This window comes from Camelina sativa, chromosome 3, assembly GCF_030686135.1.
Source record: "Camelina sativa cultivar CO46 ecotype springtype chromosome 3, ASM3068613v1".
NCBI classification, from domain to species: Eukaryota; Viridiplantae; Streptophyta; class Magnoliopsida; order Brassicales; family Brassicaceae; genus Camelina; species Camelina sativa.
The window spans coordinates 30,674,623-30,697,494 of NC_141882.1; the positions used below are offsets into that span (position 1 = coordinate 30,674,623).

The 22,872-nt window shown below is 41.2% G+C and overlaps 4 protein-coding genes, 1 non-coding gene and 1 pseudogene across 7 annotated transcripts in view; 2 read left to right on the forward strand and 4 right to left on the reverse strand.

Annotated features, from left to right (window-relative positions):
• LOC104778406 (protein neprosin) overlaps window positions 1-22,872 on the reverse strand; it is a 648,080-nt gene that overhangs the window by 116,194 nt on the left and 509,014 nt on the right. The gene's annotated exons all lie outside the window — the stretch shown is intronic.
• LOC147947913 (small nucleolar RNA R71) lies at window positions 1,189-1,295 on the forward strand. The gene has a single exon (XR_015595679.1). It is a non-coding gene; the product is annotated as a small nucleolar RNA R71 (small nucleolar RNA).
• Window positions 4,521-7,804, forward strand: LOC147947914 (uncharacterized; annotated as a pseudogene).
• On the reverse strand, window positions 9,027-10,996 carry LOC104778422 (E3 ubiquitin-protein ligase SIRP1). Of its 2 annotated transcripts, XM_087508995.1 has the most exons (3): window positions 10,654-10,938; window positions 10,457-10,567; window positions 9,027-10,340 (listed from the first exon to the last, which is right to left on the reverse strand). In XM_087508995.1, exons 2-3 carry the CDS (start codon window positions 10,553-10,555, stop codon window positions 9,264-9,266), a joined length of 1,176 nt encoding a protein of 391 aa, XP_087365121.1. In that variant the 5' UTR covers window positions 10,556-10,567; window positions 10,654-10,938; the 3' UTR covers window positions 9,027-9,263. The 2 variants fall into 2 exon arrangements, with proteins under 2 accessions (XP_087365121.1, XP_010501167.2); XM_010502865.3 differs by lacking the exon at window positions 10,457-10,567 and having other exon boundaries at window positions 10,654-10,996.
• Window positions 11,746-14,199, reverse strand: LOC104778423 (uncharacterized). Its single transcript, XM_010502866.3, has 7 exons — window positions 13,965-14,199; window positions 13,594-13,885; window positions 13,256-13,449; window positions 12,824-13,154; window positions 12,483-12,578; window positions 12,353-12,376; window positions 11,746-12,239 (listed from the first exon to the last, which is right to left on the reverse strand). The coding sequence occupies exons 2-7, from the start codon at window positions 13,687-13,689 to the stop codon at window positions 12,198-12,200; spliced, it is 783 nt and encodes a 260-aa protein (XP_010501168.1). The 5' UTR covers window positions 13,690-13,885; window positions 13,965-14,199; the 3' UTR covers window positions 11,746-12,197.
• On the reverse strand, window positions 14,245-22,751 carry LOC104778424 (nuclear pore complex protein NUP214). Of its 2 annotated transcripts, none has more exons than XM_087508955.1 (18): window positions 22,378-22,751; window positions 22,093-22,301; window positions 21,808-21,982; window positions 21,564-21,710; window positions 21,099-21,220; window positions 20,855-20,967; window positions 20,340-20,479; window positions 20,091-20,256; window positions 19,063-20,008; window positions 18,741-18,893; window positions 18,527-18,584; window positions 18,056-18,189; window positions 17,841-17,965; window positions 17,378-17,720; window positions 17,024-17,207; window positions 16,268-16,900; window positions 14,640-16,166; window positions 14,245-14,548 (listed from the first exon to the last, which is right to left on the reverse strand). In XM_087508955.1, exons 1-18 carry the CDS (start codon window positions 22,565-22,567, stop codon window positions 14,421-14,423), a joined length of 5,493 nt encoding a protein of 1,830 aa, XP_087365081.1. In that variant the 5' UTR covers window positions 22,568-22,751; the 3' UTR covers window positions 14,245-14,420. The 2 variants fall into 2 exon arrangements, with proteins under 2 accessions (XP_087365081.1, XP_087365082.1); XM_087508956.1 differs by having other exon boundaries at window positions 14,640-16,157; window positions 22,378-22,725.

Here is a 22,872-nt window from a genome sequence, read left to right on the forward strand (position 1 = left end):
CTCAACATCTCCTTGCACTTTGCATCCTCCAAATCCTTGCGAGATTTCTTAGGAGGAACAGGGTAAGGAACCCTAGGGGTGTACATGCGTGCAGGAGGTACCTCAGTAGGAACTGTCTGATCGGGAGTCGGGAGCACGTGCTCGCTGGATGGGAGCACATGCTCTCCGGATGCTTCGGCTTCTTTTTGACTCAACGGTGGAGTCTCAGCAGCATGTTGAGGAAGGTATTTTTCAGCAATACCTTTGCCCTTGTCAATCCTAGCGGATGGTGCTTCTCTAGGGGGTAACTTCTTTTCTCCCCTTAGCTCAATCGCATAGACATACTCGTTCCGCGGGTTTGCTTCCCCTTTTCCGGGCAGAGTCCCAAGAGTTCTTTTCACGGCTTCAGCAGTCTGTGCAACCTGAACATCAAGCTTCTTCACATGTGACATTACTGCCTCATACTTCCCATTAAGGTCATTGTACATGGTATCGACCTTAGCGTTGATTTCCACTGAAGCTTTTTGTTGATTCACCAAGAGTTGTTGCATCATGTTTTTCAGCTCATCCTGAGAGCTGCTAGCAGATGAAGGTCCCAACTGCTGGTTGGTGAAAGGCAGTGCTTGCTGAGCGCTTGTATATGCCTGCTGGTTCCCCCCTTGGAAACGGTTTTGAGTGGGCACAAACTGTTTGCCTTGGAAGTTGTTTGAGAAGGTTTCCTGATAACCCATCTGATTCTGAGCTCTTTGCTGCGGATACACCTGATCCTGAGGGTTCTCCACGTTGGTGCTTCTGTAGGACAAATTCGGATGGCTTCTGTAGTTCGGGTTGAAACCCCTGTTCTGCACAAAACCTTGCCCACTCACATAATTAACCTCCATCGTTTCATCCTCTCCATCACAAATCTCCTGAGCGAGCGGCATGTCTCCGGTCTCATCGACAAAATGGACAGTTTTCTGGCTCCCCTTCAGAAGAAGGTTCACCTTGGCTGTCAACTCGTCAATCTTTTGCGTATCGACACTGTTGACCTTAACGGACCTGTCATACTCAGGAGCCTTGTTGCTGGAGCTTCCAGCTAGGTTCTCAATCAACTGATATGCTCCTTCTTTAGACTTTGTCATAAAATCCCCATTGCTGGCCGAGTTGAGAGCGTTTATGTAGTCCCAGTTAACTCCATCATAGAAAATGCCCAGAATCTGTTCATCACTGAATCCATGGTGCGGACACTCTCTACGATACTCTTTGTACCTCTCCCAAGCCTCGCAGAAGGCTTCTCCAGTGTGCTGTTGGAACGATGAAATCTTGTTTTTCAGGGCAGCGGTCTTAGCCTTGGTGTACAAATGGTCCAGAAACGCAGATCTACACTGTTCCCATGATGTCAGAGACCCAGGTGGCAATGACTTCAGCCAACGTGAAGCTCTATCCGCAAGAGAGAAGGGAAAGAGCTTGCACTTCAGAAAGTCTGGCGGTATCCCATTTGAACCAGTGGTGCTACATATCTCCTCAAAATTCTCGATGTGGTCCATCGGAATCTCAGCTGGGAGACCGTGAAATAGGTGCTGCTTCACTAGAGAGATCATCTGTGGCTTGATCTCAAAATCTTGTCTCGGGATGGCGGGAGGAACAATCGCCGCTCGTTTGGTGTAGAACACATGCGGGTTGTCCTTGTCCCCAATGGACGGTTTTGGCGGCGCGGCTCTTTCGTGTTGAGCACGGAGCAACTGCCCCAACTGTTGTCGAAGTTGCTGCAACTCGGCAGCCATATCCTCGTTGTTTCTGTTGTCACCCATGTTGACGGATTGAAACTTTCTGTTCTTGCGGTTTGTTCTTTCTGCCAAAGAGAGCTCTGCGGCTGACAAAGCAACTAGTTCTTCGGTGTTGTTTCTTCTTGTAGATCTTCTTGACATGCACCTGAAACACACGCAAAGAAGAAGCAGAAAGACAAATCAGTAAGGTCTTAGTCTAGTAATTTCGCCGAAAACCAAAGGTAAAAATTTGGTCCCCGGCAACGGCGCCAAAAACTTGATACACAGAGTTTTAAACCCTATTTTCCTACTGCAAGTGCACAGCAAAGAAGTAGTACTTAGGGGTCGAATCCCACGAAGACCAAGTTTTACTCTATGGTTCTATTGGTTCAATTTCAAGCTAAGACAATTCAAAGTTGGTTTTTGGTAACAATTAAGCGATTAAAAACGGTATAAAAAGGCAATAAACAAAACACTAGATCAGGGGTGATTCTCGGGAATTTCAGAGATAGCAACTAAACAACTATTCAGGGCATAGATTAAGTACCAGTCTAGAACTCAAATATAAATATAAACTGATCCACTGCCGTGGCATCAATAACTCTATCTGATCGATTCTGTGCGGAAACGCGGAGCACGTGCTCAGACATCCGGAGCACATGCTCGGCGGTCCATAAACCCTAAACTATCGTTTGAGCCCAGAATCGCAGACAAGCATTAAAGAACAGGAATGATAAGTTCACAAATCACCTACACATCAACTTTCGCAGGTCTAGGATAATTTGCCCACTAATGTCTTTTCTAGCAACCTATTACACTTTTGATGAATAGATAAACCTAGAATCATAGATTGGGTGATCAAATCAACCTAAGCATTAAGTCTAACAATAGTGAAGACAATCAATTATATAAAGCCCTATTTGTGTTCTGTTGCTAACCCATGAAACCCCTTTGAAACCCCCCTAATCTAGCAAAGAAAACTACTCAGACATAGAGAATTGAATAGCCAACATAGATGAGAAATTCAATAGCATCAAAATAAAAAGGGTTCAGAGATTGCTTCACAAAGTAGCCGCTCTTCTCCTCTCCCTCTCACAAAAACGTCGCTCCAAAACCAAAAGAAAAGAGTATATTTTCTCTCCTAAAAACCCTAGGTTAAATAGCATACAAGTAGAGAAAAATAAGGAAAGAATCCAAATCAAATCTCCCTATTAAAAATCGATCTCCTCCCTCTTTCTCTCACAAAGGATCGCCTAAAATAAGGGGAATTAGGCAGGGAATCGGCGCCTAGATGCTTGCCACGTGTCGTCATGAATCCGTAGAGTTGGGAGCATGTGCTCGGAAATCGAGAGCATGTGCTCCTGGGTCTAAAATCAGCTTTTCTGCTCCAATTCAACTCCTTTCTGCTCCGATTGCTCCTGCTGTTCCAATCCTTGCTTTTAGCTTCCTAGCCTCGTATTATAACCTGAAAAGGACTCAAACAACTACAAAACTATCAAATAAACGGGGTCAAAGTGAGTCAAAACCGTAACATATCAGAGCCACCAATACCGAGACATCTCAGTGTCTAAAATGGAAGGAAACGCTTTCCTTTTCCGGATACCTAATGCAGCGACAAGGAATAGAGTCGTCAAACAAATGCTATGGCAAATCGAAGGCCAGACAATGTTCGTCGCCAAGTGGGAACCCGGAACTGTCCCGTCAAAACCTCAGCTTCGATCTGCTCCAATTTGGCTTGAGCTCCGACAGGTACCTCTCCAATTCTTTAATGAAGAAGGTCTTGAGTACATAGCAGGTCTTGTTGGACATCCAAAAGAGCTTCATCCTTCTACAGCAAACAAGACTAACCTGGAGGTAGCCAAAGTTCTCACCTTCATTGACCCACGCAAGCCTCTACCAGAAGCAGTAAATGTGCAATTTGCTTCTGGTGAAATAAGTAGAGTTTTGGTCTCTAGCTCGTAGGCCACACTATCAAGCGTTGCAATCAGGCTCCAATTACTTGCTCCTCGTGCAAGTCAACATCTCATACCACCACTGCTTGCCCAAGGCGAGGTGAAGCTCCTGCTAAAAAGAGATATCAGAGCCGCTCTACTCCATCAGGTCCACCTCCACCTCCGCCTAATCTGTTAGCGAACAAGGCAAAACAGAATCTGATCTACGTACCAAAACATACCCAGCCTTCATCATATATAGCCCCTGCTGGTCCACACCGCCCTAGCCAAGGGAGAGAGATGTCAGTTCCCTCGGGTCCAACTAATGATGACCCAGGACCCTCATCCAGAAAGGCTCTCTCAGATGGTCAATCTTCAGTTGCGGAAGAAGATTCTTCAGATGTTTTGTCCAGTGATTCAGAGGGCAAGGACAGTGTCGATGAGGACTACCCCGGTTATCAGTTAGTGTTGTCAAAAAGACAACGGAAAGGTATGCGAGGCAAGGGCCTCATTCTCGCCTAACTTATGTGTACACACATTTTTTGTTGGAATGTTCGCGGATTTAATATATATAGTCATCGTAACGGTTTTAAGAATTGGTATAAGGCCAATAGACCCTTTTTTGGAGGTATTGTGGAAACCCACGTCAAACAGCCAAAGATGCAGAAGTTCATCAACAATTTGCTACCTGGCTGGCTTTTTGAAGATAATTACGGTTTTTCAGAGCTGGGGAAGATATGGGTGGTTTGGCACCAGAGTGTGAAAGTGGTAATCATCGCTAAGAGTTTACAAATGATAACCTGTGAAGTTCTTCTACCTGAGGCTAAAGATTGGTGTGTAATCTCTTTGGTATACGCCTCTACGGATGCAAGACATTGTCGATACATCTATCTCGAGCAGAGTAAGAGGGAGACCTTGGTTAGTCCTAGGCGACTTTAGCCAAATCCTGCACCCGAGCGAGCACTCTCGATCACTGACTCTGAATGTTGATAGTCAAATTAGGATGTTCCATGAATGTCTGTTGGAAGCTGATCTCGCAGATATGATATTCAAAGGAAACACGTTTACCTGGTGGAACAAAAGTGTGAGAAGGCCTGTGGCTAAAAAGCTAGATCGAGTCCTTGCAAATGATCAATGGAATGCGACATATCCTTCCGGCTATGCAAATTTTGGAGAACCAGACTTTTCTGATCATGCCTCCTTTGGGGTGAACCTTGAAACTGTGGGTGTCCGAGGCAAGAGGCACTTCAAATTCTACAACTTCCTGCTCCAAAGCCAGGACTTTTTGCCTCTAGTTGCAAGTCACTAGTTCTCTTCAAATGTTTCAGGTTCAGCAATGTTTCGATGCTCATCAAAACTCAAGTCGCTGAAGAATGTTATAAGAAGCTTTAGTAAAGAAAATTTCTCGGCCCTGGAAAAAAGAGTAGTCGAAGCTCATGATATGTTACTCCTTCTCCCAAAGTAGAATGCTCGAAAATCCCACTGAAACCAATGCACAAATTGAGCTAGAGGCTCAGCGGAAGTGGCAGATTCTTGCAACGGCAGAGGAGTCTTTCTACAGACAGAGGTCAAGTGTCTTATGGTTAAGTGATGGTGATAGCAACACTGCCTATTTCCACAGAATGGTAGCTTCAAGGAAATCCCTCAACCATATTCATTTCATCCAAGAAGAGAATGGCCCCTTGATTGATACGCAGCAGGGTATTCGAGACCACTGTGTAGATTACTTCACAAACCTCATTGGGATTCAGGTTGAGCCAAGTCTTCTTACTCAATCTGACATGAATCTTCTTCTACCTTTTCGGTGTACTGAAGCTCAGAAGCAATGCCTGCAACAGCCTTTCTCTAATGAGGAAATTAAAGAAGCTTTCTTCTCAATGCCACGTAACAAATCTTGTGGTCCAGATGGGTACTCGGTAGAATTCTTCACAGGATGTTGGTCCAGAGTCGGTCCTGAGGTAACAGAGGCGGTCTTGGAGTTCTTCTGATCCGGCCAATTACTAAAACAGTGGAATACCACCACTTTGGTCTTAATACCTAAAGTCTCGAATGCTTCAAAGGCATCTGATTTTAGACCCATCTCGTGTTTAAACACTTTGTACAAGGTCATATCAAAGCTTCTAGCACGGAGACTCCGGCAAATTCTCTTAGAAGTTATTTCATCGTCTCAATCCGCTTTCATGCGAGGGAGACTTCTATCTGAAAATGTCTTATTGGCCACAGAGATTGTCCATGGATATAACAGATCGACCCGAGAGGGATGCTCAAAGTGGATATCAGGAAGGCTTTTGACTCTGTCAGTTGGGAATTTATTCTGTCTGACCTCACTGCTCTCCAGCTTCCAGAGATCTTCATCAACTGGATCAAACATTGCATCACTTCGCCTACCTTCTCAGTGTGTGTGAACGGTAGTTCAGGGGGCTTTTTCAAGAGCACTAAAGGGCTGAGGCAAGGTGACCCATTGTCACCCTACCTTTTCGTGCTAGCTATGGAGGTCCTATCCTCCCTTCTAAGATCCAGGTTTGATGCAGGCTATATACATTACCACCCTAAGACCCAGGATCTCAGTATATCCCACCTGATGTTCGCCGACGATGTTATGATCTTTTTTTACGGTGGTAGCTCCTCACTTCATGGTATAAACGAAGCGCTTGATGATTTTGCCAGCTGGTCAGGACTATGTATGAATAGAGACAAAACTCAGCTGTTCTTCGCAGGCCTGAATGACACAGAGTCCGCTGCTATCACAAGCTATGGTTTCCCTGTGGGCTCCCTACCCATAAGATACTTGGGACTCCCACTTATGCATAGAAAGCTGTGGATCTCAGAATATGAACCCCTCTTAGACAAGCTTGTGCGAAGCTTTCGATCTTGGGCTGTAAAGGCTTTAGCTTTTGCAGGAAGACTGCAACTCCTAAAATCTGTCATATCCGGTACTGTCAACTTCTGGATCTCTACGTTCATGCTTCCCAAGGGCTGCATAAAACAGATTGAATCTCTTTGTAGTCATTTCCTCTGGTCAGGCAACATTGACATCAAAAAAGGAGCAAAGGTGGCATGGACTACAGTGTGTTTACCTAAGACTGAAGGTGGTTTAGGGCTTCGGAGCTTTGCCGCTTGGAATAAGGTGTTATGCTTGAGGTTTATCTGGCTTCTGTTCGCTGGTACAGGTTCTCTATGGGCAAACTGGCACAAATTTCATTATATGCGAAATGATACGTTTTGGTCAGTGAAAGAAGCGCCAAGCAACTCCTGGACGTGGAATTCACTACTGAAGCTGAGACCCCTGGCAGAACAATTCATCAGAACTAAGGTAGGCAACGGGCAGAAAGCTAGTTTCTGGTTTGATCATTGGACTCCTCTTGGACCTCTTATCAAGCTTCTAGGAAATGGAGGGCCTCGTGTTCTGCGCTTGCCACTAAATGCTACTGTGAGAGACGCTGTTGATGACCAAGGGTAGACTCTACCTTACCCCAGATCAAACGCAGCCCTGTCTCTACACGTGCACCTCACCACTGTTCATCTTCCAACAGCAAGCCACGCTCAGGATTCGTATTACTGGGCCATCGATGGAAGCTCCAACCAGGTCTACTCTTCATCGAGCACCTGGGAGAAACTCAGACCTAGACAAGAGGAAAAGGAATGGTCGACTTCGGTTTGGTTTAAAGCAGCTATCCCAAAGTTTGCTTTTAATATGTGGCTAGTTCACCTTAACAGGTTGCCGACAAGAGAGCGACTGGTTTCCTGGGGTCTTGACATTCCCACCGTTTGCTGCATCTGCTCAAGCCAAGAGGAGTCTAGAGATCATCTTTTCCTTTCCTGTTGTTTTGCTTCAGAGATTTGGAGACAAGCTCTGTCCAGACTGGATCCCCATCATCGTTTGTTCAGCTCCTGGCCAGAGCTCCTCTCTTGGATCAAATCACGCTCTCGCATTGCGCCGTCGACTCTTAGGAAGGTAGTGGTCCAAGTCATTCTCTATCATCTCTGGAAGCAAAGGAACAACGTCCTGAACAATCAAGTGTCACGCCCCACTCAAGCAATCTTCAAGCTCATCCACCGAGATGTTAAAAAAGAGATGTTAAAAACATCATTACTGCAAGACAACGAAGGAGAAAATTTAGAAAATTAATGGAGTTGTGGCTGCGTTAAACCATCAATATCTTAGCCCAATTTGTTTTTTGTATCCTTGTTTTTATCTTTTTTGCCAAGGATTCAAAAAGGTTAGGTTTTATACGTATTGTAAAACCTGATTGTTCATTTATATGATATTTACAGTTTAGCAAAAAAAAAAAAAAAAAAAAAACTAATCTTTACGCGTAAACAGATCGATTACGTAGTGATGCCATCATGGATTAAGCAAGGAAATTAAAACGCATTTCTTTAAGTAAAGTTTAGATAAGACAACATATGTTTTTTTTTTTCCTTGAAGAAGACATATTTAAACGACTCGGTCTCATGATCATAAATGCATAAATTCCTTGAAGAAAACAATAAAAGGTTGTTTCATGAATGGCTGCACTGTATTGATGAATTGTGATACAAATCATAAATGTTATCAATACTTCGTGTAACACCAGCTTTTATATTTCCAAATTGTAGTGCTCCATTTCCTTCACCTTAATGGTTTTAAAAGCCAGGAATTAATACATATGAGATAAAGACTTCAGTATGAACTTTGTTATGAGTGAAACTATATAATTATATGAACTTAATTACTATAAGATCGAGATGGTCAACCCACTCGGCCCATAGTTGTGTTGTACGCTGAGAGTAAGAGAATAATCAAAGTGATGAAGGATACAACATGACGATTCAATTTTCCTTCTTGTTTCTTTTGGTTAAGACTAATGTTATGTAAGAAGAGGTTGTGTAAACTTGTGTTACTAAGTTTGATGCTATACTACTTACTTATATAGAAAAAGGAGAGTTGGTGAAGCGTTAATATAGTATTACATAAAAAATTTAAGTTCGTTAATACCGCATCTTGTTTATTTTCACATGTGAACTCTTTTTTTTTTTCTTTTTTTTTGGGTGTGACATGTGAAATCTTTGTCTTCTCTGGACGCATTTTATACATGTGAACCTTAGCTTTTATAAATTCTAACTAATCTTTACGCGTAAACAAAAAAGATTACGTGGTAATGCCACCATGGATTAAGCAAGCAAGGAAAAAGCATATCTTCAAGTAAAGTTTAGAAAAAGACAACATATGTTTTACTTTCCTTGTACAAGACATATTTAAACTACTGTATGATTCGTGTTAAATTACTTTTTTTTTTTTAGTATGTTTTAAATTCTTGAAACCACCATTCATTCAGTGTTAATTCACCATTAAGGCATTATTATGAACTTACCGTTACCGATAACAAACTAAGTTCAAGATGTGCCTTAGTTGACAACAAAAAACACATCAACGGCTTACAGAATCCGACAAATATTTGTTCAAAACAACCAAAAAGAACACAAAATGAAAGATTTATGTTTTCCAAAGATGTAGCTTTCAACCAAATCTGAGAAACTTATGTACAGACAAAAGATCAGATTTAGGTTGAACCGAAGTTTCATGATCACACCAAAAAAAGCTTATGGTTGCTTCAGGGGACATACTTTAACGCGAGTCAGTTGATGCATTGCTATCTTGGGACGAGGAGAACAAGGTGCTAAACGGCCACGGGATAGAGAATCCGCTATCGTCATTATCCTCGCTCCCATCCTCCTCCTCTTCTTCTTCTCGGCGGTTTCCATCGCTGTTCCCAGCTCCATGGCTGCTGCTTGTAGCAGAAGCACTACTGCCTCCATTGTTATCACTTGTTGTTGTTGTTGCTGAATCAGTCTTTGGTTCATCTGCGGGTAACTGAAATCTACAAACAGGGCATGAACTGTGAAGCTCAAGCCATGGGAGCAAGCAGTCAGCATGAAACTTGTGCTTACACGGCATCAGCTTCGCCTCAGTACCAATCTCAAAATCATCTAAACAAACCGAACATTGCAGCGTCTCTTCCATTTTCACAGTAGACAAAGCCTCAACAGCTTCTTTTTTAGCAGGAGGTGTTCCATATCTGTTGGGATCATTCTCAGCAAGACGCTGAACCAACATCTCGAATCCAGGACCGATGAAATAGTCGCCTAAAGAACCAGCAGGTACAGAATCCCTATCGGCAGAGGTTTGAACCGTGATCGTCTGATTGAAAGGATTGATCAAGATCACTCGTTCTGGATTGTTGTTATCAAGAGTATTATTATTATTATCTCCATTACCAGTAGACTCAGATTCGAGTGACAAGCCTGCTCGTATCCCCTGAAGCAACTGCAAAACAGCAGCGGAGTGTCTTCTCCTTCTCCTAAGAATCTCTTGAAGCTGCGAATCCAAATCGGTGTTGTTGTTGTTCTCTCCAGTCTCGTTTTGATTGTCTTCGACAGACTCAACACTCTGGTTCCTTCTGCGGCGCACAGGATCAGTCATGAGTTCCATCAAGATAGGAGCCCAGAGAGAGTTGTTAGCTCTGGCATCAGCGGTATCTGAGGAATCATGAACATCGTCGTGAACATCGTCGTCTGCCATCTCTTCAACAAACCCACTATGACAAAAGGGGCATTTGATCTCAGCTTCCATAACTGGATCCACGGTTTGAGAACACATGTGACACCAATACCTCGTAGCAACTGCTTCTTCCATGGCCAATTCCTTCAAAAAAAAAAAAACGATTTTTCACAGGGAATAAGAACATATTTGCCAAATGAGTAAAATCTGGTACGAAAACTAATTTAGGTTAATAATAAGAGACTTGAACAAAACCAAACCCTAGAATCAGTTTCGATAAAACCCAAATCATCAAAACCAAACCCTAGAATCGTTCGTTCGTTCGTTCGTTCGCGGAGCTGTATGAAATACAAGGTCATCGATCATAGAATCTGTGGTTTATTTGAAAACCCTAACCATAAATAAATATATAAATAACGAGAATCATTCATATGAGAAATTACAGAAAACAGCAAACCTTTTGGAGTTTTGTTGTTCGACAGCTGAAAATGTAGCGATGAGGATGACGAATTTTTTGAGTTTTGTAATTTGAACAAGAAAAGATGAAGATTATTAAAAAAAAAAACAAAAAAAAAGGGGGAGGAGAGAATGGGTTTTTTGTTTATATACGAAAGGATGAGAATTGTCTTTGTGAGAGAAAATCAGAAAATAAAAATAAAAAGTTAATAAAGAAAAGAAAGGATCGCTCTTCTTCTTCTTTGTTTCTTCCAGATCCTTCTGGGTTTCTCTCTGTGTGGGTCTCTTTATTTTTTTAATTTGGCTGCTCATTTTAATTTCACAGTAGACTTTTCTACAAACATAAACCACGTGGACTGGATTTGATTTTTCAAGTTTATAAAACTCGTGGGCTTTTTAAATATATCTGTTACACTGGGCTCTTTGGATAACTTTGGATAAAGGGGGTTTCTATTTTATTTTACGACACTAAGCTAGGCATGACCAAAATTAAACCGTAACCAACCAACCATATCGTATCCTAACCGTAACCAGACCATAACCGTATAAAATGGTTTAAAACCATAACTGTTAACCGTAAATATATGGTTAAATTATATTAATCATAATCGTTAATTAACCGTAACCATATCAAAATCGTTGGTTAACTACATATTTAAACCGTAATTTGTTAACCGTAACCGTTTCAAAAACATAATAAAATATACTAATAATTATTTATTTAATATAAATCATATGATCTGAAAAATATGAATACACTAAAGGAACATATTAATTATAAATAAATAATATCAATTATATTATATCATAAAATAATATCAATCGTATGATATTATCAAATAACCGTAACCGTATATAACTGTAACCGCTTCAACCGGAACCGTATTTAATCGTAACCGGTGGTTAATTAACCGTAACAATGATAACCGTAACCATGGTCATGCCTACACTAAGCTCTTGTCAAACAATGTAGCGACCAGGATTTTGATACTATTGTAGTTGTAGGTGGGCAATGTAGCGACGGTATCACACTACAAACCAAAGTAATTTTCATGTTTGAATTTTGATTCTAGGTGGGCAAGGACGAAACATATCCACGCTTGAAATCTTCTTTTACTATCTCCATTTGCGTACCAAAATTTAAAAAAATAAGAACGTATCTCCATTTACACACAAGTAACAAAAACAAAAACTCGGAAAGAATCATATTTGATGGATCCATCCACTCACTCTACTATGCTAACCATAAAGATCCCCAAAAATAACTTATCTTCAGACCGAGAAATAAATAATGCAAAGGAACCAAAAGTAAAAAACAGTGCTTACTTGTCAACATATAGAAAGTAGTCTCATCTTCTTCTGGTAGCTCTTATATAATCTTGCTCTACTTTGTATGGACATTGCGACTCTTTGTGATTCTCCCTCGCTTACGGAGAACTGGTAAAATAACATTTGTATCGGCTTCAAAATCCGATAACTAAACCTCAACTGACAACTCAATTTGTTTTGATGCCCCCAAATAGTGGTCACACTACCGTTCTTGAATCATATTGAAGCCATCCCCGTCTTCTTCAACCCCTTCTCTTCCTACAAAATTAATTTTAATAACCAGATTTATCTTATTATTCGTGACTAACAGTGATTAGATAGATATTGTGCAATACGACCACCAACAACTGTCAAAACCAATAGAGACTCACCGGTTGCTTCAGTCCCTTCTCTTCCTACATGAAATTTGTAACCAGATTTTTCTTATTATTTGTGATAACACAACAGTAAGTGTTAATTAATACGACCAAAGAATAAATTGTCGAATCAATGGAGACTAACATCAATGGAATGCAAGGATCTAGATATGGGAGACTTAAAATGAGAGGCTTCTCCAGCAGATGGTGATCCATTGTTCCCAGCTGAATAATGATTCACCTACAAAATTTGCATCGCGTGAGTAACTTACTTCATTGCTGTTCCATGCAACTTGCCATTATTATAACTATGTACTGTCTTATGTATATCCTACAGTCGTAAAAAGATCATTGCTAGGGGATTGCAGTCACTACCGCCCAAACAGTTTCAAGTGAGGATTAAGAAACTAATTCTAGATGGACAGCTTAGTATAGTATTCAGGCTTGTAGAAAAGTGATAAAATAGCAAAAATCCGAATAGAAAACCTGTGTTGCCTTGGGTGAACTTATATTGGTTTGGCTCTCTTCAAATAGTGAGGTGTAGTAGGCTGGATCGTAGATAGAACCACCCAAGATTTCTTCAGCACCTGAACATTGTCTAGCTATAGCAGGAGTCGGCGGATTCAAGAAGCTATTTCGTAAATCCGAATCCGTTTCACGGGGAAGTGAAGTGTCGACGATAGAAGCCCCAAGTCGATAAATCTGAAACCATAAGAGAGAGGAAGACAGCCTCACAAAGAAGCCAATCATTTCCATGGCCATAGTCAGTTTCACTGAAAATATGAAAAAGGTTCCATACGTCTCAGCTGAAATGCTCCTGCAATCAACAATAATAATATGATCAAAATCAATTGAAGCAAAAGCTTAGTGCAGATTTAGAAACAAGGTTTAGAAGAGTTAATAAGAGCAATCGAATACCAAATCTCTTGGGTGAAGAGTATGAACCAAGAGATATCAAGAAGAAGAGCGCAGAAGAGAAGAACAGCGTAGGTGCGGCCAAGACTTTGGCTATTGCTCTCGATTGCAACAAGAGCAAACAACGCAATCGCCAAATTTATCAACAAAACTCCATTGTATAATGCTCCTAATGATCCGATTAGAGCGCACCCAATCTGTATGATAAATTTAAGATTAATCAGGGATGAGACCAATTCAAATTGATGAACCCTAGACCCCAAACAGATTTTTGATTAATCAGCGACGACGAGAGAAAGAGAAGGAGAAAAATGGGAAACAAAAAAAAAAAAAAAACAAACCTGAGCGTAAATGAGGAAGACGGCGAGAGATTGGAGCCTAACATAGTCGCGAAGCCAAGGCTGTATTCGATCTCGTAAAGAAGCACAAAGCATCATAAATCTCTATGTCCCTTCATATAAAAAAAAAAGACAAAAAAAATTATTCACGAAGCTTCTTCTAATGTCGAGATTTTGCGGCCGGCGACACCGGAGAGAGAAGGAATCGACGGTGGAGAAGAACAACTCGTGAGGAGGTGGAGAGAGTAAAGAGTCTTGTTTGGCGGGATCACATCGAATCCAAGATTGAGCCCAACTTTACATGAAAAGAAAATTATTAGTGATTTCTCCGCACAAATTAAAATTATAATCTCTTTAATCAAACAAAAATATACATTCAAAGACTGTCTGTGTGGAATAAACGCCTCTCTGCTCTCTCTTCCAACTAGGCCCACTCCTTTTTTTCCCTTTTTTTTTTTTAATAGTAACTCTCCAAATCGAAATTAAACTTTTTAATTAGCAAGATGGGATATATAAAAATATTCACTAAGAAAATATCTCTTAGGTTTGTTTATAATAATGAAACCAAACTAGCTTTCTGGAAAAAGTGATGAAAAAGCTCAACTGTATGACCACCATCAAGGCATAAGCCACGTGAGAGGATTAAGTCAGCAATTTACTTAACATTTTGGAGGTTAGTTGACTTTTAATCCATTTTAAAACCACACATACAACACGCATTATATATATTTCTAGAATGATAAGACTATTTAGTGTAAGATGGTAAGACCAAAATTTCTAGACACAACAAGCGTAAGTCCAAGGCAACGATAATATTGAATATATTGGTTTCACTTTCTCATCTGTGTGAAGAGTTCCGATGGCTTTCCTGTTGCCCCTGAGTTGCCACCAAAGGCTGAGAACCCACCACCACCGCTTTGGCCTTGGCCTTGGCCGGCGAAACCACCAAAACCAGTCCCTGTTTAATAATAATACAACAAGACAATGGTCAATAATGACTGAGCATGACCTTGAATGTGTATTTATTTATATGCTAAACCAATATTTACCTCCTGCTGCACCCGCGAAACCTCCACTACTAGGAGGAGCAAAGCCTCCGAAACCTCCGGAGCCTGAACCAAGTCCACCAAATCCACCGCCTCCTCCTCCTCCTCCTGGAGCAGCACTAGCAAAGCCTCCACTACCTGAGGCTAAGGCCGCGAAGCCACCAGTGGGAGTAGAAGAAGCACCAGCAAAGCCTCTACCAGCTGAAGCCATCCCCGCGAACCCACCTGTGGCACTAGAACCAACAGCAGCAAAACCACCGGATGCTGGTGCATTTGACAGACCACTTCCTGGGTTTGCGCCACCAAATCCAGTAGGAGAACCAAACGTAGCTCCTGGGAGACCAGCACCAATCTGTCTCGACTGCCCAAAGGAGCCAAGAACCGACCCTAGAGCTTGTTGTCCCCCACCAATCTGTGACGGTTGGCCAAATCCGCTCTGAGCAGGTGTCTGAGAAGGTGTTACAGAAAACGTACCAAAACCTGCCGGTTGCGATGGTTGAGGATTTTGAAAATTGAACGATGCAGGTTTGAATAGCTCGCCACTAGGGACTGTCATATTGAATGGATTACTTGTTGTTGTTGTAGCATTACCAAAGGGACCACCAAATGGATTTGCTTTGGGGGCAGCCGGATTTGGAGTTGACCCAAGCCCGAAACCTCCAAAACTTCCCATACTAAGTTCAGTTGTCTGGCTAGTCTCTGGAGCTTCTTCGTCCATTTCATCTTCCTGTGTATCTACAGTATCTTTCTTCTCACCAAACGGACTTGCATAAGTTGGTGATGACACAGGGAAAGGGGCAGGTGTAGATGATAGCTGTTGTGGCTGAGAACTACCTGGCCAACTGAATGCAGGAGGCGCCATGCTTGCAAGACTAGACTGTGTTCCTGATGAAAATCCAGACAAGAATCCAGATGAACTGCCAGGGGTTTCTGTAGTCTCCTCTGGGGTTGAATTCTCACTTTTCACCGGTAGCGGCTCAATCTGTGTTTTTGTTGCATTTGCTACAGAATCTACAGTACTTTCCGTACTTAGAATTGACGAACTTTGAGCCTCTGGTTTAGATTCTGAGACTGGCCCTGTAATGGATACGGCGGAAGACGGTGTGGAAACTTGAGGAGACTGAAACGCATCAGGAGCGGTTGAGGTACTAAGGGGAGTCAAAGATGAGGAAGTTGATGAAAGCAAACGATTACTATCCGTTTGGAAGCTGCTTGCAGAGACCAGATTAGATGACACTTGCGATGCTGTAGAAGATGGAGGAAATAATGAAGATTGGCCTGTTGAGGATGAGACTATTTCAGGGGACGATGGAGACAAAGCTGGTAAGTTAAGAGTGAAACCAGTTGTGGGGCCAGGTGATGAAGAAAGTGTTGCTGAAGCTGCTTGATTGAGATCTACATTGGCACTGGTCAACGATTTACCAAATGGAATACTGAAACCAGTAGCTGAAAATGTAGATGTAGACGTGAGAGAAAACGTCTGTGGTGCTGGTTTTGAGCTGGTGGGAATAGATGCTGGAACTGAAACTCCTAATAACGTTGAGCAGTGTCATTGACCAGATATTAGAAGGTTCCTATAGTTGACTATTATGTGAATCAAATAAAATACACAGAGGTTAACGTAAACATACCTAAATCTTGTGTAGAGGATGACACTGGAGGTGATGATGGTGTAGATAAGGTGGAAACGTAATCAGGTGGTGTGCTAGGCAAAGGTGAAGAAGAAACTGATACCGTTTCAGCAGGAAAAGTAACTTTATCGCTAGGGATACTGCCACTGGTTTTGAAACCAAACAACGATTTTGAAGGGAAACTAGATGCACCAGCACCAGTAGACATTGGTGAAAGCTGAGCGCCAAAACCTTTGCTTGATTCAAAATCAGATCCGGATGATGTGGTAGAAAGCCGCTGCACACTTCCAGCAGCTGTTTCAACAAACGCATTGGCCTTAGCTTCAGAAAATTTGAATCCTCCAGCCTTTTTTTCTGTCTGTTCAAATACAGTCGACGCCATTGGTAGTTTCATAGGAAAATTTGATCCTCCTGGTTGTGAAACTGTCCTTGTATCCTTACTCTGAGGTGGGGCAGATTGCTCAGTATAAGAAGTTGTACTGCTAGAATTATTTCCGGACCAATTGAAACTTGGTTTTGATGCAGAGATTGGAGAGATGGTAAAGGGACTGTTGGATTGTGGCATAGGTGGCCTCATTTTAAATGGGGTTGATTGAGCTTCCAATGTGTCTTGTTGAAATGACTCCATAATACCTGCTCAAAGTAATTACACAATCAAATCCCAGAAGCGATAGATTACAAATAAAAAACAAATGAAACATAGAAGACATTCTTCCGAGAACAAATTAATGCACTCCACAGTACATCTTAGCTCACCCTTATTCGAGGAGACTACAGGTGATGCATGATCTTTCAGGCGAAGCAGTGATCGCTCTTGTAAATTATTCGCAGACCGTAGTTTTTCACTCAAGACAGTCTGTTGGTTCATACCCGTCTTCTGTTGCTCATGCAGAAGCATCCTTTTGACAGTTGTTTTTGGAGGCTCAAAAGCAGCCCAATTCTGTAAAAAGATCACAAAATATAGAGCCAGACGTCAGGATACTCCATATATTAAAGAGCGCATAGAAATTCTTCACAGTTCAAAATACTAGAGCATCACAGAACATAATAAGTGCATATATCGTAACCGCTACTACTGTCTACTGAGTCAAATATTTCCAGCAAAATTACCCTGTCTAATGATTCTCTTCTCCTCCTGGCAGTCTCAGGGTCAGAACTTTTCATAGCAGATGACTGACGTTGTCTTGACTGTGCATTTATACTTGCAGGAATAGAAGAGAGTAATAAGTTTTTTGATGAAGATGCATTTTTAGCTTTTACCGCATCTGGTGAACTGAAAGAAGCGTCATAAGGGATCCCAATTGTCTCAAACAACTCCTGCTTCACATTCTTTTTGACAGGTGAATCGATTTTCAAAAGTGTCATTTGTTTTGAGAGACACTCAGAGAGTTGCTCAGCAGCTGCCAATTGGGAACTCATTGTATTATGAAGGCTGTGAAGGGATTGCACACGTCTGCAGAAAGAATCACCCCAATTTGAGTTACCAAAAAGAGGACATTATAACCAACTTAAACAATTTCTTGTGATGTTTTTTTCTTCCTTAAAAACTTTCACAACTGATCCACAAGAATACCTGGAAGGAGCAGATCTATTTGGCACGCCTCTTCGTGCCACAGGAAGTCCACCATCCTCATGGTAGCGATCGAGTTCAAGCCGATTAAAATATCTCTCTAGTTCAATTAGTTGATGGGTCAAATCCTAGAATGGGAAAAGTAGAAGATATATGACAACAGCGAGCTTAACGTAGTAACAGATAAAATTAGGGAGATATATCAACACATAAACAACCTTATTTAGTTTCATAATATGCTGCCGCTTGGCCTCAAGCTCAGGATTCAACTTCTGGCGGTTCCAAAGTTGCCAGTACTGGTTATCAGCAGTTTGCTTATACATACCTTCCATGTATGTCTTTTTTGCCAAAACTGAAATCCCCATATGAAACAATAATAAGAAAACAAGATAACAGCCTGTTAATTTGCAGCCTAGATTCCAGTGTAAGATATTAAACAATAACGAATATAATAAGGAAGACCGAAAGAATGAAAAAAAGGGACTTCCAGAGAAACATGTTGCAAGTTAGATTTGCCTCAATTTCTAAATATCACTGAGAGTGTTTAGAGGCAATATAAATTTACTATATTCCTAGTTTGCCTACTGCGGGCCTCGCGGCTTTAAAATACCTTTTCAAGTAAAAACATAATTACACCTGCTAACTATTTTTTTCCGTTACATAGGGAGTTTATAAAATAAACAGATCACCTTGAATTGTTTTGTCAAGAAGATGTTGGATCTCTGCTTGCTGCTCGTGAATTGTGCTCTGAAGGCCACCAAACCAAATGAGTTTAGCAATATAGAAAAAAAGACCAGAATCACTAACAGTATTTGTTTATTGGAAGGGGGTTTGGTCAAATATAAAAAAGGTAACCCAAAAATAACGACCCAATAACAAAACATATGAACTTTTTATACACACCTTCCATGTTTGGGACTTGCCAGCAAGATTTTCAAGTCCTTGCTCCAGTTCTTCAACATGACTTTTCAGTAAGAAAGCACAAGAATCCTTGAAACCACCCGGTCCTTCAATGGACTGTAAAAGCGTATCCATTTCTCTGGCCATCTCATTTATCTGGTACAGAAAAGGAATATGAGTCAGTTACACCAATGGTATAAGTCCAGTAAGTAAAATACTACAGGAAGGCATGGATGCGAAAGCATCAATGCAAGATGACCCTGTCCTAGAATACATATTCACATAAATAAAATCGTACAGAAATTAGTATCATGAGTAATATTACATTACTGGGTTGCTTTGACATGCTATGGTCGAGTCTCAGAGGTCCATTACTGAGCGGAGTTTTGTGCTGCTGATTACTAGCGGATTTTTCGAAGGAAGATTTCACCTGCTGTGACAATTGAGAGCAATGGATAGAAGGTATTGGCTCAATTTTCTCTACTTCTTCATTAGCGTCCCGGTTTTGGCCTAGCGGAGGACTTAAATTGCTCAGAGCTGATGCTCTACCAGTCTCAATGATTTGTAAAGGTTTCTCTTTGATGCTCATAGGAGGATTCACAATACCAGTTCCAGACTGTACAGATTGCTTATGCTGAGTATCTTTCACAGAAGGAAAGGGATTGGATACAAAATCTGGCGGTGAGATGCCTTGCCCACTTGACCATGGCTGAGATGGTGTATTTTGTGGTGACTGAAAAAATGTGTTCTTCAGGCCAGGAGATCCAAATAAAGCTGGTGTACTCTTTGACTTAACATTGGCCTGTAAATGCATAGACTTAGACTGCGCAGATGTGTCATTTTGAAGCTTTTCGGGAACGCGGACGACAGGACCGAATCCTGCAAATTTGTTGGTGTCATATCCTAAGGGCAAAGGTGGTTGTCCAAAACTTGTTCCGAACTGCTTAGAAATCATGTTTTGTTGACCATCTTCAACCGGTGTTTCAGCATACGGTTCTTGCTTCTTATGGTTGTCCCCAGACACTGAACTTTTTACAGACTCAAATTCCTTACTAAATATGTTATCGTTTGGGAACCTTTTTCCGATAGAGAAGTCCTCTGAGTTGAGGCGTTTCTGTTCATTTTGTACAGAAACACTCAACTTTTGATGTTGTTCAGGCTCTTCAGAAGATTGTTTAGAAAGATCATCTTCAACCGAAGAGGTATATGCATCTTCTATATCAGAAGAAGAGGCCAAATCAACGTCAGATGAAGCTGGGGGTCCTGCAACACTGTCGAGGAACACAATTTAATGGTTCAAGTAATGTTGTTAACATCAATGAGTTAAAACCATTGTGATGAAATGAAGCCTACCTAGCAACATTAAACATGATCAGTTTTCCTTCCAAAGTGAGGCACACAAGAACAAAATATGGCAGGAGTTCTTTAAGTTCATCATCAGCCGAACGGACATTAACAGTTCCCTCCACAGCAACCGTATCGATACAGAGTCCCATAATCATATTGTCATCGCCATTCTCTGAAAAAAAAATTCTTCTTTAAATTGAACGTGCGACTGCAGGAAAACGTACACATACAATGCAGCAACTTTAGACTGCGTACCTTGGAGACCAATCCTTGGCAAAAAGGTCTCTCGATCAATATCAACAACAGAGACTGCACTTTTGTTATCACCAGGTGACCAATCAAGTACAGCAATATGCTCATCTATGCTCTTTCTGTTTGCTGTGATCGCCAGTTTGCTGTACGGTGAAAACACAGCAACAGTTACCATCTTCACATTGAAAATAATGGTAGTTTACATAGTCCACGATAATTAATTCAAAAAGAGGAAATGTCAGAAATAATTAAACTGACTTTGTTGCATCTCCAAACGAAAATGGTAAAATGGAAATGGTGGGAACATGTGTCGTAGTAAGTTGTAATTGAAAACCATTCTCATTAGAACATTCTTTGTGATTTATAGCTCTTCCAAGTTGGTTATGTCAAAACTTAAAGATAGATCCAGAGTGGGAAATATTGACAAAGGGCTTATAAAGAGCAAGAAAACTGGAGTATGAAAAAGTCCAAACAAAATAAAAGGAATAGAAAGAATGGTAAAATTAACTTAAAAGTACCATTGGTCTATGTAGCTAAAGAGCAAATGAGGTCCAACACCAACCGGAAGAAGATCATCCATAGAACACGGAAACAAATCGGAGAATGATAAAGCAGTTAGATTGGACGAACCCTACAAAAAAGTTCAAAAAAACCACAAAATCAGATAAATATACAAGTAGAGTTACAGATCATATCGTTTCATACCCCTAAGTAGAAACTACACCTTAGCACCAGAATCATTGCAAAAGAAATGTTACTCACATCAGAAATCTTCCCATCTGGACTCCTGATAACCTGAACGAAGTAATTTTCTTCCCTGCCATCAATCAGCTGGAAGCATCCAAGAAGAATACAGTTGTTGCGTACCCATCTGATAGAATCAACTGTTGCAGAGTATCGTAGGTTAACAGTGATTCATTGAGAGAGTTTAACTTATGAGCCATCTATGAAACTTTTTAATGGAAGTGTGCACAGACCAGGGAAGTTTCAACACTAATCTAAGAGATACAAAACTATAGGGATTTTACTTAGATATAGATGGGAGATAGCAAGAAACGAGAATTTTCAACAGGATCAGTTTGTATATATATCGTCATGTACAAGCACCAGAATAAAGTACGTCTCACTCCATAAGAAAACATCTCAAACACCATATAGCAACAATGCAATATGAAACAAAACGGAAAATACTGATAAGATATAAGAAGGCCAAAACATGCAACATACCTTTGACTAAACAGTCTTCATCGGAATCACCAAACCAGGCGTCAAATGATAGTGCTATGCACCGTTTCTCCTTGAATTTTGACGACAATATCTGCAGGCTGTTATCTTGGGCTACAGCGACATAACTCCCTTTTGAACTCCATTCAACTGACAACAACAAAGTTTACAAGTAAATTCCTACAGAGTATTGCCAACAATAACATAGTTTATTGCTGAAGAAGTTAGCAAAAGAAATGAAACAAACCGGCGTCAACACCATCCATGACATGTCTAGAGGGTGCATTGTCAACTCCATGAAAGAGCTTCCCAGAACTAGAAAGAACAAGATACGAATGCTTATCTTTCCTTGTCCATCGAAAATCCTTAACAAAGCCTCCTGACTCAACATCAGGTGAATGAGAAAAAGAAGGTTTTGCATCCTGCACCAAAGGAACAGATAAAGTAACTAAACTAGCAATCAACATAGACTCTACATCCTAGCAAAGGGGGTTATAGAAAAAAGCAATCCAAGCTTCTAAGATGTATATACCTTCTTAAGAAGTGAATCCACAGAGAAGAAATGAATATCAGCAGCGACGGAGACAGCAAGAATCGAATCATCCGCTGAGAGAGACAATATACGAACGTCTCCAACAGGAACATCGACGAGGCTCAAATCCTCGATATAAACCTTTTCATCTTTCCCTTTACTGTTCTTCGATGCAGAGATTACATCCTTAGTCCTCCCAACGAAAAACCCTAATTTTCCACAAAAAACGGTCACAACACGAGCAAAAACCTGAACCATCGTCGCCGATTATAAAAAAAAACTAACCGGAGGAATGGGCGACGAAAACGACGCCGCGGCGTTCGGAGAGAGCGAGAGGCTGTGACGGAGGGTTTTCGAGATCGAATTGAGCATCATCCTCTTTGATACTGATAGGTTCGCCGATTCTCTCGAAGTAGAAATCGTTCGTTGGGATGCGATCTCCTTCCATGTCTTCTTCAATCTCAACTTGACTCATCTTTCGAACTCTTCTCAAGGTTGTTTCAATGGCTGAATCCGGATAAGTCGAAGATTTTTGGGCGGGAATTAAAGAGGGGACGAGATACGACGAAACCAGCAGCGCTCGTCGAGAGTGTGATTACAAGTGCCGGTGATATTTGGTTGGTCCGATGAATCGATCGATGACGGTTCAGGGGTTCGTCAATTTAAATTGGTGTGGGCCGTAATGTGATAAAGGCCCAATCTCATACACCAGACCGGTGCTCTTCGCTAAACCAAATTTCAGATTTTGGGTTATCAATTAGAAACGTGGTCGTTTTTGAA

What these genes read in the sequence shown, in the direction of transcription:
- LOC104778422 (XM_087508995.1), bottom strand. Translation starts at nt 10,555, where the DNA reads ATGACCTTGTATTTCATACAGCTCCGCGAACGAACGAACGAACGAACG. An exon ending in TTATCGAAACTGATTCTAGG is followed by an intron (nt 10,341 to 10,456) that starts GTTTGGTTTTGT and finishes TTTTTTTTGAAG; the next exon opens with GAATTGGCCATGGAAGAAGC.
- LOC104778424 (XM_087508955.1), bottom strand. Translation starts at nt 22,567, where the DNA reads ATGAGTCAAGTTGAGATTGAAGAAGACATGGAAGGAGATCGCATCCCA. An exon ending in CATGGATGGTGTTGACGCCG is followed by an intron (nt 21,711 to 21,807) that starts GTTTGTTTCATT and finishes TGTTGTTGTCAG; the next exon opens with TTGAATGGAGTTCAAAAGGG. An exon ending in TGTAGTCTCCTCGAATAAGG is followed by an intron (nt 16,901 to 17,023) that starts GTGAGCTAAGAT and finishes TACTTTGAGCAG; the next exon opens with GTATTATGGAGTCATTTCAA.
- LOC104778423 (XM_010502866.3), bottom strand. Translation starts at nt 13,689, where the DNA reads ATGATGCTTTGTGCTTCTTTACGAGATCGAATACAGCCTTGGCTTCGC. An exon ending in TCTTCCTCATTTACGCTCAG is followed by an intron (nt 13,450 to 13,593) that starts GTTTGTTTTTTT and finishes TTTATCATACAG; the next exon opens with ATTGGGTGCGCTCTAATCGG. An exon ending in CTCTTCACCCAAGAGATTTG is followed by an intron (nt 13,155 to 13,255) that starts GTATTCGATTGC and finishes TGTTGATTGCAG; the next exon opens with GAGCATTTCAGCTGAGACGT.